Source organism: Rutilus rutilus, assembly GCF_951802725.1.
Source record: "Rutilus rutilus genome assembly, chromosome: 7".
In the NCBI taxonomy this organism is placed as follows: domain Eukaryota; kingdom Metazoa; phylum Chordata; class Actinopteri; order Cypriniformes; family Leuciscidae; genus Rutilus; species Rutilus rutilus.
The window spans coordinates 20,573,353-20,588,838 of NC_140221.1; the positions used below are offsets into that span (position 1 = coordinate 20,573,353).

General features: G+C 38.4%; 1 protein-coding gene across 1 annotated transcript in view; it reads right to left on the reverse strand.

Annotated features, from left to right (window-relative positions):
• adamts3 (ADAM metallopeptidase with thrombospondin type 1 motif, 3) overlaps positions 1–15,486 on the reverse strand; it is a 139,440-nt gene that overhangs the window by 54,781 nt on the left and 69,173 nt on the right. Inside the window, exons 9-14 of the mRNA XM_084415226.1 lie at positions 14,413–14,556; positions 11,594–11,726; positions 7,062–7,175; positions 6,832–6,977; positions 5,756–5,931; positions 388–521 (exon numbers count right to left, since the gene is read on the reverse strand). Of these exons, the coding sequence (XP_084271352.1) occupies positions 388–521; positions 5,756–5,931; positions 6,832–6,977; positions 7,062–7,175; positions 11,594–11,726; positions 14,413–14,556 (847 nt within the window). The remainder of the gene's footprint in view (positions 1–387; positions 522–5,755; positions 5,932–6,831; positions 6,978–7,061; positions 7,176–11,593; positions 11,727–14,412; positions 14,557–15,486) is intronic.

Below are 15,486 nucleotides of genomic sequence, written 5' to 3' on the forward strand. Positions count from 1 at the left end.
CTACACAACCTCTGCGAGTCAGAGTGCACAGGATTTTATTAGTAATTAATCAATCAATCAATCAATCAATACCAGGCTGGTTTATTATAAGTGACTCAGAAGATAATCTAGTGGCTGGATTATCAAAAGTTTGCGAAGTTCATGACATGAAATCTTTCAAAGAAATTCACTTCTGTTTGAAGTAGATGATTGTTGAGGCAGTTTTGTGAAGTAATTACATTGTTACACACCATTATATTATTGAAATCTTACTGAGAAAAACAATAATATTATTCATTTTAATTTTTGCTAATTAAGTTTTAGCACACTAGCACCAGTTCTAATATCTGCAAAAGTAAGTATGCAACCGTGAAATACGTTAATGGATAATGCAATTCAAACACTTACCACACACTCTCCACGCACACAGATGCTGTACGGGTCTTTGTAAGAGCACTTTGTCCCATCATGCATCAGCTGCTTCATGTAAGCCACGTCACCTGTTTCTTTTGACTGGCAATAAAGGTGACACCTTTTGTTGGCTGACAATATAGAAAAACATGAAGAAATATTTAATAAGAAAGACCACAAATTACATTACATACATTGTTGTCTGCTATAGGTCTATTAACATAAAATTAAGTTATGAGAAAACAATAATATTCAACCAGTAAGACTGGTATGTAATCATGCATAAAGAATAGTGTAATGTAATATTCAAGCAAAATTGAAATAAATGTGTTCTTACGGGTCTTGATCTACACAAGGTTTGAACCGATTAATTATTCAAGTGCATTAAAAATGACTTGTGCTAATGTGAAAAATTAGCACAGGTCTGACATCTGACAACCTATTGAACTCTTGAACGTATACAAAATAACATTAGAATAACTCCCTAAAACATTTAACATATGCAAATTAGGTTTCACATTGCAACTGGCTACTTGGTTCCATCCAAGTCAACTGAAAAAGAGCACAGAAGTTTACTTTTCAAAGGGATAGTTTACCCAAAAATGAAAATTCTTTCATTATTTACTCACCCTCATGTCATCATGTCAAGTCATACAGGTTTGGAACAACATGAGGGCAAGTAAATAATGACAGAATTCAGCACATAAGTAATGGAATGCAATGAAATTAATAGTCATATAGTGTCTGAATATTAACATGGTAATGTAGACAATTCTGTCAGGACAACTATCATCAAAGATGATTGACAATTAGCATACAGTTTGGATTGGCGGTATCGTTCTGTTAGAGGCAAGAATTCGCTGCCCATCTGTGGCAAGGGGGGTGTGGTTCAGCGAGGTCTGCACCCGAGAGAGGGAGCTGAGAGACAGTGGTGAGTAAGTAGGTCAAGTACATAATGACAAACACCTGTTTGCACTCTTGTTGCAGTAATTGAGGCGCTTAAAGGAGAATTCCGGTCAATTTTAACATTGAGCTAATTTTTTTGTACATTTGGAGTGCTGTCAGTACAGAGAACAACGACAAAAATCGGTGTAGTACCTATGATCCACGCGCGTGAACTCGACAATCGACTACTGTGGACTTCGACCGAAAACAGGATGTAAATACAGGGATGTGCGCTGGCTGAATAAACATCATTTTTATTAATATCTTTCACATCTACTGCAGTCAGATTCACCCGCGTTCACTCCGAAGGAATCACTCACATGACCTGTGCACTTGTAATGACACATCAAGGATGTTAAGAGCCTAAAAGCAGGTTTAAAACTTGCCCCATTGAAGTCAACAGGGTGCAAATTTTAAAAAGAGGATAACTCGGTGTAGGCAACACCGATTTTTGTTGTTGTTCTCTGTACTGACAGCACTCCAAATGTACAAAAAAATGAGCTCAATGTTAAAATTGACCGGAGTTCTCCTTTAAGCCGCTTAAAGCCACTGAGGAACGGTGGCTGGAGGGAGAGAGACAGACTGAGGAGTGGGTGCACTGAACACTCTGGAGAGCTCTGAGAGATTGTTTATTTTGAGATCGAGTTTATGCGTAGCGCAGTGTGCTTTATGTTGAATCTGTGCCAAGATCAATAAAAAACCCACGATTCTCAGTAACGCCGACTCTGACTTCCTCCTTTCTTCCCACAAACATTAATCACACTGGTGCCGAAACCCGGGAGAAATGTGCCTCATTCCCCTGCTGATGGGGGAGGTGCAGATGGCGGCCCAGCAGCTACCGGTCCAGAACCTCCTGGTCTACCAAGACCTGAAAAGAGCCATCCTCCAGCAGGTCGGCCTCACCCCTGAACAACACCACCAGCAGTTCAGATCACTGGACCTAGGTGAAAGTGGCCGGCATTTTGTGATGGCTCAGCAGCTCCGGGACGTGTGCCACAGATGGCTGGTGATCGAGGGAAGCGATGTGGACCAGATCATCGACCAGGTGGTTCTGGAACAGTTCATTGCCTGACTGTCATGGAAGACGGCTCAGTGGGTCCAGTGCCACCGTCCAATGTCGCTGGACTCGGCAATCCAACTGAGTATTAAGGGGGGTACTTTTCAAGCTTTGGTGGATTCAGGATGTAACCAAACCTCCATTCATCAAAGCTTGATTTAACCTGAGGCATTGGATAACAGCCGTATTTTTCCAGTAAGGTGTTTGCACGGGGATGTGGTAAAATATCCCTTAATGCAGTGGTTCTCAACTCCAGTCCTCAGGACCCGCTGCTCTGCACATTTTGTATGTCTCTCTTATCTGACACACTCAGTTCAGTTCATGGAGTCTCTCCTAATGAGCTGATGATCTGATTCAGGTGTGTTAAATAAGGGAGACATACAAAATGTGCAGAGCAGTGGGTCCCGAGGACTGGAGTTGAGAACCACTACCATAGTGTACAGGTCACGGTTAGTCCACACCTCAGACATCCGCTAATCCTGACGAATTGGCCAGCATTTAGTCACTTATTGGGGTTTCTCTGTGCGGATGTCTCTTGGGAGAACAGAGGGTGGGGAAAGGGGGTGGTCACGCAACTATGGGAAGCTGAACCGGGACCGCTGGGACCAGAACCAGAGGAATGGAGCCCTGTTGAAAGGCTAATCCTTACAGAGCGCGATGATTTTCCCCTGGAATAGTCCCAGGATGAATTGCTGAAAAATGCATTTGATCAGGTCCAGTCAATCGACAGACAGCTTCTCCAACCTGCGCGACCACTCTCTTACCCTTATTTTGCTATTTTAAAGGATAAGCTGTACCGAGTGACACAAGAAGCTGACAAAGCAAGATACAACTCAGTGTTAAGTTCTGAAGAGCCGTTGGGAAATACTTTTCCAGGGTCCAGGTTTGTACTGTACCAGTTTTTTGCCAATTTTTTCCCATACTGGTACTGGAAGTAAGACTCTGATATTGGAAAAGTAAGACTAGACGAGAATAGGACATTTCAGTAAGGAGCAGCATGTCCCTCAGAGACTGGGGGAAGCATGCCCTTTACAGAAGGAGAGTAGCTGTGAAGGAGTGCACTTCTGCTACAAGCATCACCAACACTTACACTGTTGACGTAGTAAACAGTGCAGCGCTTCCGGGTTCTATGGCAGAACGCCGGCTCACCATTGGCTGGCGCTGTTCAAGTGAGAACCACGACGAATGCGTCAATAATGACGCGGCGTTCTGACGTAGAACCCGAACGCGCTACACTGTTTATTACGTCAACAGCGTAGGAGTCTGACAAAGACGAGAAGAATTTGTTGAATAAAGTCATTATTTTTGTTTTGTTTTTGCGCACAAAAAGTATTCTTGTTGCTTCAATATATTAAGGTTAGAAAGCTCTCAGATTTGATCAAAAATGTGTGCTCCAAAGATGAATGAAGGTCTTATGGGTTTGTGAAGACTCAAATCTCATCATGAGGGTGGGTAATTAATTACATAATTAAAAATTTTGGGTGAACTATCCCTTTATCCAACAATAACTGGAAAGCCCTAAGCAACAAACATGTTGCCCTTTCCTAGAACACTTAAAAGAGTGTTTTCCTATACCCTTATAGCCATAAGCAACAAGCACGTTGCCAATATTACCAGAAAAGTGTTTTAGCCGATTGAGCATGTTGATTCAGCATCAGAGCTATTGAGTGTTCAGCTTGGCAAACCAGTGCACGAGAATAAAAAAGCAAGTGATTAAGCAAGAGGGAATACACAGAAGGGTTCTTCTGAGCATTCTAATGAAATATTTCCATAAATGACATGCTGTCTGGAATGAAGAAAGTGAAGAATAAGTAATCAACATCAATCAAGCACTGCTTGGTTATTGTTTGTATATTTTCAGTCCAAGCTCCAGTTTTCTTTTGAATTATGATTCACTAGTTCACACTTACAAATAAGTCAGATAGAATAAATGCGTATTTGGCGTGCTGTCCGAGGAGAGGGCTCCGGGCTCGGTATTCGGCCCGAACCCAGAGTACTCCCCCCGTATTCCTGGCTGTAAAGATTGAGCCAAGAGTGAGGAGTCGGGGTGGTGGAGGGATGCTGGAAAACTGTCAAGGAATATTAGGTGAGTTGACAGAGTGGATATATATATACTTCTTGTCATGCTGATTAGGGTAGACATAATTGTTTGATGACGAGTAGCTTGGATTGATTATTTGAACGTGCTCCTCCCGAACTTTGTTTATAAAACATCATATATTACTACCACATGCTGGTGTTGACAGTTTTTTCCTCTCATGCAGGTGCAAATGTGCATGCTTCCGGGCTGTAGTCTTGCACTGTGTTCGAGTGCAACTTGACCTAGAATCAGGCAATGTAAACGTAAACCATGGTTGCTTGTTGCCACTAGTTCTTGATCTAGGCTTGGTGTGTCTGAGCTGTTAAGCCACAAACATGTTACCAATAACCATCAGAAATAGGCATATTGCTGATACCTGAAAAACCTTGAGGTCAACATGAAATCCAATTTGACCATGTCTGTTGCGCAAATTGCTAGTCTTATGATAAACCTTCATCTGTGCAAGTTGTCTTTTAATAATATTTACTCAAAATGTGAAGGGAATGGGTTCTCTTCTGGAATGGTGTTCCTTCTCTAATGCGTCAGTTGATTACTTGGGGAAAAACATCCTTAACTGCTCCCCTGCTGTAAACTTAAGGTGAGAGATGGAGATTTCCTCTTCGCTTGAAAATATGTCACAATACTGAAGTAATGTCGTGGCAACTTCCAGTTCACAGAGACTTAAGTAACACTGATAACAGCTGGATGGCTTAACACAACAGGTGTGATGCTGATACCTATATATATATATCTTTAAGGCACGAATATGTACAAATTTTGCATTAAAATATCCAAATATCACTATAACAAAGTTATATATGTTGTTGAGGTGTACTTGCATTATCCCAAATGTTTCCAACAATGTTTAAATCAAGAGAAATCCACCATTTAACCAATGAAGTGGTCCGTATCATTGCTTCGCCTGTCAAAGTTGCATATCCTCATTATCCTTGGTTGTCGATTTTATTCCTGAAGAATCCAAGAAAAACAGTGTGCTTCCTCATTCATGAACATGATTTCTGTTCCCATCAGACTGATTCCATCGGCTGTGTAGATGATGACCACCATTATTCCACACTCCTTCACGGGATTATCAAGCTACAACGTTGTTATTGTTTGAATAAGAGACCTCTGCGGCGAAACGTATTGTGATACAGCAACATTGCTTTTGCACTATTTCAGTGCTCTTGGAATGTCACTCGGCCAATCAAACTCTAGGACCCGGCACTATTATATAAATATATTTCCCCAAATTACAGTGCTTTACAACCTGAAAAACTCACCGTCTGGGTGTTCATAGGGAAGCCAGTGGTGTTTAGTGTTCTGGTATTCAAAGTGGGAGTTGCGTTGTTGACATTGCTGTGCTCTGAAGTCCTCAAAGTGTTTGGGGCAATCATCAATGTTACACAGCTGGTACTCATAGTTCACCCCTGGACAGTCCTGACCTCCATTAGATGGACTAACAGACAAAAGATAATAATCAAATAAAGATCAACAAAGTACTTTAAATATACAAGTATGTGGTTTAAAAAGCAGTCAGTAACCAAAGTTAATCTAAACAAAGTTTAAATGAATCACTTCAATGAAGAAGTCTGGCACAAACAGATAGTAGAAACACATCTATCCCTTCTTTCACCAAATAAAATATTTAGATCCCGATTCAGAAAAGCTAAGCAATGTTTGGATCGAATGGCAACTGATGCAAAAGATAGATTGAATTTTGACAACATCACAAGCCTCACTTTAAATGTCATTCATGCATATTTTCTATAAGTGCGAACATCTGTTCAACTCAAATGCTGTTTAACAGGTCCTTAAAACAAACACTCTACACAACTAGCACACTAATGTGCTGGCATAAAAAAAATAAAAAATAAAAAAAAACTAGTTGTTTTGGTTCTTTCATTCTCAAAGCATGCATGCTAATTAAGAAGCATCCACTCATTTTTCAGGTGCAAAATAATACCCCTACTTCAAAAAGAAAAATACACTTAGACAGCAAAGACAGTAGCCCTATCTGATTAAAAACACCCTGCGCAGATGTTTATCAAAAATAGATTTATAGATGCAAACAGGTAATCAGATCATTTCAAGCATGATTTTGATTTATTGAAATAATAAAGACCAAACTAACCTTACTGGAGAACGCAAAGTTTGTGATTGACATTTCTTATCATTGGATAGAGTCAATCATGTTCACCCCTGCTGTCTGTATGCTTTATTGCTAGACAGATAGTTCTTTTCATTTTTAAGAAACTGCAGCCATCCATATGATAACTGAATCTGGTAATGAAGTGTACACTAGTGTGCCAGTAAGCCTCATTAGCAATCCTGACTGTGCGTTCAGTAGATAACATACACAGGGTTGTTGCACTGGCGGGTTCTGAATCGGACGCCCGTCCCGCAGGAGCGAGAGCAAGAGCCAAACTTGCTCCAGGCGCCCCAGGCTCCATCTTGCTTCACTTGGTTGGCATTCTTCCACATGCAGTGACCTTTGTAGCACCACTACGAGGGGAAGGTGTGAGACAGAATCAAATTGGGAACAACAGGACAAAATAGGCACAGCAAAATGTGGACACATGCAATTACCTTCCCAGGTGCACATTCAGTCCCATCCAATGGTGGCCCTTTTTTGGTTTTGCAGAAGTAAGGGTTATCTGGATGACTGCACCAAAGCTGCTTGCATGGATCAAATGTGCGAAACTGAAGAGAGAGAAAAGTGCCCATGGTTGGATGCTTGGCATTTTAAGAGAGAGAGAATTAATTGGCAAGACAAATTAAAAAAGATTTTTGAACTTTTTTGGCCAAGCTAAAAAACTACAATTCCACCAGAGATAAGACCTGACAATCCTTTTCCTCTTAGGAACGCGCTCGAGCTCAAAAAAAAAAAAAAAACAGAGAGAGAGACTGAATTGATTTTCCCTCTAGAGACTGCCAGTGCCACTCTGGAGCTAGTGTTACTGCTAGACACCCAGGAAATGGATCTAAGAACAGAAAAGAGAACACAGACTTTTTGGGGGGGCTTGTATTTTCTGTTTACTGCAAATGCCACAATCTGAGTCAACAAAAAAAAAAAGTGTATATTTTTAGTCGGAAGGAACAAATAGTCATTGTGCACCATTGTGTACACAATAAAATGTACCAAATAGGATTTGAGTTTCTGAGTATTTTATTTATCTTAAAGGGATGTCCTCCCAAAAATTAAAATTTTGTCTGTATAATTTACTCACCCTCATGTCCCAAACCTGTATGGGTTTCTTTCTTCAGCAAAACACTAAAGATGATATTTTGAATAATGTTGGTAAAAAAAAAAAAGTTTGGTTTCCATTGAATTTTATGTACATACATACAATAGAAGTCAATGGGAACTAAAACAGTTTGCTATACCAAAATTCTTCAAAATATCTCAGAAGAAACAAAGTCGCATAGTGATTTTTTTGTTGTTGTTGCTTGGACTATCCCTTTAATTCACATAAGCTGTGGTTTCTTACACATTTAAAGCACATGAGATGAAAACATTAGGCACATTTAGGAATGATAACGTTGTCCACTCCAGGCTGATTCACAGCTGGACTTCTGTTCACTACATTTTCTTTTCATTAAACACTGCAGGAGAATGTGGCATACACATTACAATGTGAATACGTGAAAATACAATTCATATTTGCAATATATTTTTTCTTGGGAAAAAATACACACAGAAATGTAAACAAATAATTAAAATGCCAGCCTGTAACACAAGACTGGGAGAGGAAACTAATGAATGACAGCTGAAATACTAGGTTCATCTCTAAGCTCTGTGCTTTACCAAAACAGTTCTGCTTATTTGCAATGCCGTGTGGAGTAGTAAGGTTCAGACATACGGTTAATAAATGGACGGATATGCCCAAGGGAGAAACGGCACTATGTTGAAGGCATAAATGAACTTCCATTTAAACTCTCTAACAAGTCCCTTGGCAAGCAGTTAGACTAAAGGATATCAGTTGTCTGCTCTGTCACTGGCTCATTGCTTTATTTAACCAATAGGTGAAGCCAATATCGATTACTATATACAGTACCTGTATTATTCAAGTTGGCATGAAATGGAAATTCACCGTGTCTATTTTAAAAAAATCCAAATGATTGGCCTTACTGAGAAAAATTCCTCTGTGTGTAAATAAAAAATATCATAGCTCTCCAATCAAACATTTAGTCCATAAACCTCACTACTTTCTTACAATCGACCACAAGCTCACATTCAGGTCTACATCCAAGCAACATCTGATGGATGAAAGGACCAACCTATATTTTTCGTTTTCCTTTATCATATGTACGTTGGATGTTAATGTTAATGATATGACCCTTAACAATACAGAAAAAAAGGATCTGCCGCTACTTCTGTTTCATCATGATTTTACTGTATATAAATTAAAGTAACAGTTCACCCAAAAATAGGTTAAAACACACTAAAACATTCATTTTTACACCCTTTTTGAAGCTTCAAGGCAACAGTCAGCATTCATTGCAATTGCCCATAAAACACAATCAGAACAAAAGTCATACAGGTTTGAAGCAACAGGAACGTAAAAAAAACTGTAATAGTATTTCATGCATGTGCCAAACGTAGCTCTTTGCAAGTTCGTAACCGATTTGCTTATTAAAGGGCACCTATTATGCCCCTTTTTACAAGATGTAAAATAAGTCTCTGATGAAGTTTTAGCTCAAAATATTCCACAGATAATTCTTTATAGCATGTTAAAATTGGCACTTTTTGGGGGTGAGCAAAAACGCGCCATTTTTGTGTGTGTCCCTTTAAATGCAAATGGTGCCTCTGGCCCCCTTTCAAGAAGAGGACAAAGCTTCATGGAAACCGGTGTCAGGACAATTTCATCTCACGGAATGAAAATGTCAGAACAGAAATTGTCAGTATATGCTGTATGGAGATAGAACAGGTATCATTTAGTTAAATTACAGTAATAACTTATTTGTCATCTTGCTTTTATCCAAGATATTATTTATCACTTTAATGAATGGTTAAAACAACTGATCTGGGCTGCGTTCTCCGATAACGTTGTCTCTTAGCGCGCTACGAAGACTCAAAAGGTACACCTTAACTACAGGTATACCTTTCCTACATGTGTTCTCCGAACTATACCTTAGGATGTTGCTTAAGGTAAACCTTCTTAAGTTCGACCTTAGCAGGTGCTGTCCATGGTGGAGGCGCTGAATAGGTTGATATCGATGCCTCGATGATCGATTGTGCGCTCTTTCCTTCACAGCGGTATAGGTAAAGTATAGAGAAAACAATGATCTTTATAAAGAAGCGTTTTAGAAATAGTACAAACTGCATTTATCGGGGCTCATTGAAATATGTACATGCAGAAATAAATATGAGTATGTGTTTATAATTTAGCAAGTGTGCAATCCCAAACCCTTACGGCCATAAGTGTGTTAATGTTCTCCACAACGTATGCTGATTATCCACCAGCCATGTAGTTGACATACACTAACTGGCTCCGCGGACGGCGCCGTCTTTGATTTAAAACAAGTACTCGCTGTCTTGCTGCCATAGCTATAAAGTTTGTGTAAACTCATCTTTCTTTATATAGACTCCTAAGCCTTTTCTGTCAAATGGTTCGCCAGCTGATGTGCCTTGGGATAGTAATTAAAAAAGCTAACAACCATTAGTGTATGGAAACTTTATTAATGAAAACACTTCCATACACTGGGTGTAGGCTATAACAACTTAAGTATTTTATGTGTAAAATTTTAAAGTAAAGTAAAAATGTAATTTTAATACTAAATCAGATTTTATATTAAATGTTCATATAAAATTGTCTATGTGTAATTAAACTGCGATGTAAAAAAGCTTTTTGCGTAGTGGTGGCCACTAGCGGTATGAACCGTCAGCAGCGATAAGGTATAGCTAAGAGTGCTCCAGACCAACCTTACGAACGTATGACTTACAGAAGGTATACTTAACTAAGAAGGTTTCGGAAACCACGTATTAACGATAAGGTACTTCTTAAGGTACAACTTAAGAACGACGTAGCGTTAAGGTAGTTTCGGAGAACGCAGCCCTGTCCAACACTGAGCTCACGAGACGTCTGAATCAGTGTATAAACAATCGGCATCTAAGATTATCTCGTCCCGGGCCCAGGCAAGACTATCAGCTGGCCTGGTCGGGAGTAAATGAAGACTGCTATGTTCATTCTTACATCCAACAACAAAACACCTCAATCGTGCCAAATCATGCTAAAACAGCAGTGTCCATCAACAGGCAGTGTCAGTCAGTCATCACTTCTGGGCAAAGTGATGTCACTTTGCCCAGAATCTAAGAACGGCTTGTTATGGAGTAAAAGATGGAAAAGCTTTGCTGCAAAATTACCTTTTTTGGTACCACAAACTCCTCAGAGAACTAAATAAAATGTCGCACTGCAGATGGGAGAAGCAACAAATAATTCCTGACAAATGTTTTGTTTACAATTCCATTACAATCTAATTGTTTATATCGACACTGACAATGGGACATAGAGAGACAACTATTTAAAGCATGATTGGTGGGTCATAGAACGTTTCATGAGGGTGTAAGTTTTTGCCAGGCTATGGTGTACAGCTGGGAACAGATTGTCTAGGCATGACAGAGGGCTGGGAGGAAGGATCACAGCATGGTGTTCTTGTTTACTAGTGTTACAGCCTTTGATCACAGAATGCAAAACATCTTGCCATCTGCTGGTTCTCAGTTTCAGGCCATAAACCAGGTGTGGGGCTCTTTTCCCTGACACTGTACCTGTGATTGGGACTTTGCAGCACATATTCATCTCGCACTTGAAAGTGTTTAGAGCGGAGGGTTTGGGGGGTTAAGAGAACATTAAAAAAAATATATATATATTTTAAGGCCAGAAACTAATACTGAATTATTATCCATGTCTTTCTTAAAACTTTCTTATTTACAAGAGAAACTTGGCATAGAAATATATATAAAAATATTTCCACTTCCAGCTAAAAGACCTTGGACAGAGACCTTAATGAGCATTGGTTAAAATACGAAATATTTAGGAGATTTACTTTTTGGTGCTTGGTTTAATGACTGACATTTATCAGATATGTCAAGGGAGAATACAGCCTCCAGCTAAACTCACTGAAGTACAGATTTTGTATCCAACACCAAAATCGAAGCGACACTGCTCATCCATGGAGTAATTGATGCCGGGAAGTTCAGGGAGCTGCGGCCAGTCATGTTTGAAGGGGTCATCCAGCAGGCAGTCATATGAACTGTGAAAAACAAACAAAGTTACAACAGCTGTTTGAGTAAACCCAGAAAAGGTGTTTAATGAATGGCCCTATAAACTTTGGAAGCAAGTTTTAAAGTTTGGTAGCAAACAGTAAGCCTAAATTGGACAGAATGGCGTAATGAAAATGAGACTCATACATTCTAGATGATTCATATGATTCATATCATTAAAGCGGAACTTATTTTGAACCCTCACAGAAAGGACTAAATCACATTTCCTAATCTCCATGCAATAGATAATTTACAGTAAATGTTAAAAATCATGAAGTGCTGAGTGAGGCCAGGACATGCAGAGAAAGTGCCTTTAAACTTTCAAACCACAATGAGATTTTTAGCTTCAAAAGGCTCTTCAGAGGTTTTTCCATTTACAGTAGGCCAATAATGAACTGCTCAAGGATTTTCAGTAAAAGTGAAGCCTTTTATTATCAGAAATAAATCTATCCGCTCTTAATTATCAGCATTTCTTCATAACCACTGTTTAGGTTAAAGGTGATGTGAGAGTTGAGTAAAACACAATTATCACACAAATCTATTGCATTGGTAAACACAGATTTTCTTCTGAGAAGAAGTCGATTTGCTTGGTGTGAATGGAAAAATCATTCATTCTACGCTGCTCAAAGACTACCGAGAATAGTGACCACTTCAAACTCAATAGACAACGGTGAAAAGGCTTTTCCTGTCATAGAGAGCTACTCAATATCTAATTTTTATTGGCTGCAGTAAGTTGCCAAGATTCATGGGTAATTTATATCCCATCAGCTCTTAGTCATGATAGGTAACCCGGAACATTAAGCAGTATATAAATTCAAATGGCACTATAGATGCCTTCTGAAATGATTGAGTGAATCAGTGAGGCCTCAAATGAATAAATTACCTCAAATTGAGAGGTTTATTATATAAATACAACCCACAACCTTTAGCCCAGATCATAATGTAACAGGTCTCAGATGAGAGAAGTTTGCTGTTGGATCACATCATCTCATTTTTAACAGTTTTTTTTCCATTGACATTGACAATCAACTGTCATGATCTTTTCTTAAAGGGATAGTTCACCCAAAAATTTAACTTCTGATTCGATTTCATATGTTTTTGTCCATACAATGATGATGTATGTGTATCAAATGTCTCTTTAATAAAAATAAAAAAGAGTGTTTTTAGCTTTATATAAGAAATTATATAAAGAATGACTACAGTGTGCAGAGCAAGCCTAAGAAATCATCTGTGGAAAAAAACGTGAATGGCCAAATGTTTTTTTTTTTTTTTTTTAAACATCATCATTATCATGGCTAAAGCAGCAATTACAGGTTGTTTTAGAGTTAATCTCTGTTGGTCATGTTGTATGTAAACTGTCAGATATCACGGCGATCCACTGACCAGTTAAATGAAAGCCCTTTGATCTCGCACTTCTTTCTCGCAGCAAATTACCTATTGGTGACTCTAATTCAGGTAAACAAACAGTCAACTAAACTTGAGGTGAAACCAAACAAAACACAGCTCCAATTAAAGCACATGACAATATTTACAATCAAGTATAACTCATAAGAAATATCTATCATAGGCAGGGTGCAATTATTCTGCTGAATTATTTTTATAATTTAATTTTTTAATAATTTTTTTTTTTTTTCAGTACCCTCAACAGTAATCAATGCTCCTTCATCAAAAGACCATATTAAATATCTAAAATAAAGATTTGAAATCTATGCAACACGCACCTTTAAACAACAATAAAATCAGAACTGTTAGCACTTCCGCTCGTGTGATGAGAGATGACACTGTGCGTTTAATTTACGATCCTGGTTCCAGTTGCCTTAATCCATGCACAGCTTTTCAAAATGTCACAAAACATTTTCTGATTGTTTTGTATGAAATATTGAAGTTTATCAATATGTGTTTTGGCACACCATGCCGAGTGGCGCTACGCATTGTTCTTAAATCGGGTTTTATTCTGGCATGTGACATTAGCGATCGCCGAACGCGCCAGCACGTTCCCTTGGAATTTTTTTTTTCTTCTTATAACAGTGGCAAGAACTTAAAAAACTTTTTTGGTCATACAGATAAGAGTAAGTAAATGTAAACTGTAAATGTCTATTTTTATTTATGTACACTCACGTGCTTTTGTAAAATAAAGAAAACAAACAGGATGCATATTCTGCCGTTTCTGTCTCCCTGGACAGCAGTGCGTCACAAAAATAAACCGAAACTCAGTCACAATAAGAAATATGTCTATAGAAAGCTTGAACAGATAGGTCTATTCTCTGATTATGTAATCCATATGAAACCAACAAGAGGTACAAAGGTAATCTGTAAACTAATCTAATCTCAATCTTATTAAATGTAAATCACTCAGAATTCAAATGTAAAAATGGATTAAAACATTAAACTTTGTCTAAATATTCCGATATTGTTTCATTAAAGTTCAAAATTATTTTATAAATGTTACTTTAACATCTGCAAGAAATACCTACTGTGGTTCTTGATTTATTTTCATGAATAAAAATTAAAAAAATTAAAAACATCCTCCCTCTGCTTTTTACACAAATCGCACCCTGATCATAAGGCATACCTGTGAAGAGACAATTTCCTTTTAAAATATGCACATAAATTCAAGGCCTTCCAGTTTCTAGATAAAACATAGAGAGGTGTGAGAAGAGAGAAGTGTGAACTTACTGAATATATCTCTTCAGCTCTTGGCCACTGCACATTGACCAGTGATAGCGGTGGAAGGCTGCTTGCACCAGAGGAGCCATGACACTTCCCATGGCTGTTTCGTCACCGCAGCGGTTGCCCTGACCGTCATGCTCCATTCCCAGTCTACAGATCAGGCATGATTATGGTAAGTAGGGACATTTGAGTGCAGCAGTGGTAACATTTTCTACCCTAATTAGCATAGTGATATCTAAACAGGGACGCACCTCATCTCCCAACATCATCATTAATGGTTATGAAATTACAAAAGGACACTGTGACCTTGTGACCTAACCAGGCGATACACAACAAAGCAATGAAAGCTATACTATTGATGATCTGAATCTTTTGCCTAACTAGCTGTGTTGGTTATTTTTGCAGTATTGCAGGGGATAGCCCCGCCCACAATGAAATCTGATTGGACCAAAATCTCACTCATGTATATTAAATATCAAACATGAATAAGCCCAGAAGAGATTGATTAAATGCTGAAAAACAAACAATACTACTTCTAAACACCTACACTAGCACTTAAAAGTCTGGGGTCAGTAAGATTAGTTCTTGTTTTTGAACGAAGTCTATTAAATATACGTAATATTATACGTTGGAAATATTTTGTAACAATGTAAACAAAATTACTGTCACTTTTGGTTCAATTTAATGCACCCCTGCTGAATAAAAGTATAAATGTGCATGTCATATAATGTATCTCGGTCTGTAGTATTATATATTTCAGTTTAATTGACAAAGGATCATTTATTTTTTATATACTGCCGTTGAAATGTTTAGCATCGGGAAGATTCTTTAAATGTTTTTAAAAGAAGTCTCTTATGCTCACCAAGGCTGCATTTATTTAATAAAAAAAAAAACACGTAATATTGTGAAACATTATTACAATTTAAAATAACTGTTTTCTATTTTTTTTTTTTTAAGATTGCCTGTTCTCGTATTTAACCACTATCTATAAATAGTTCCCTGAAGGACTGGCCGAGATGAAGCTGTTCTCTGCGGGTACATGAGCGCTGAAAGGCCACTGTCGGCCTGGAGCTCAATCTC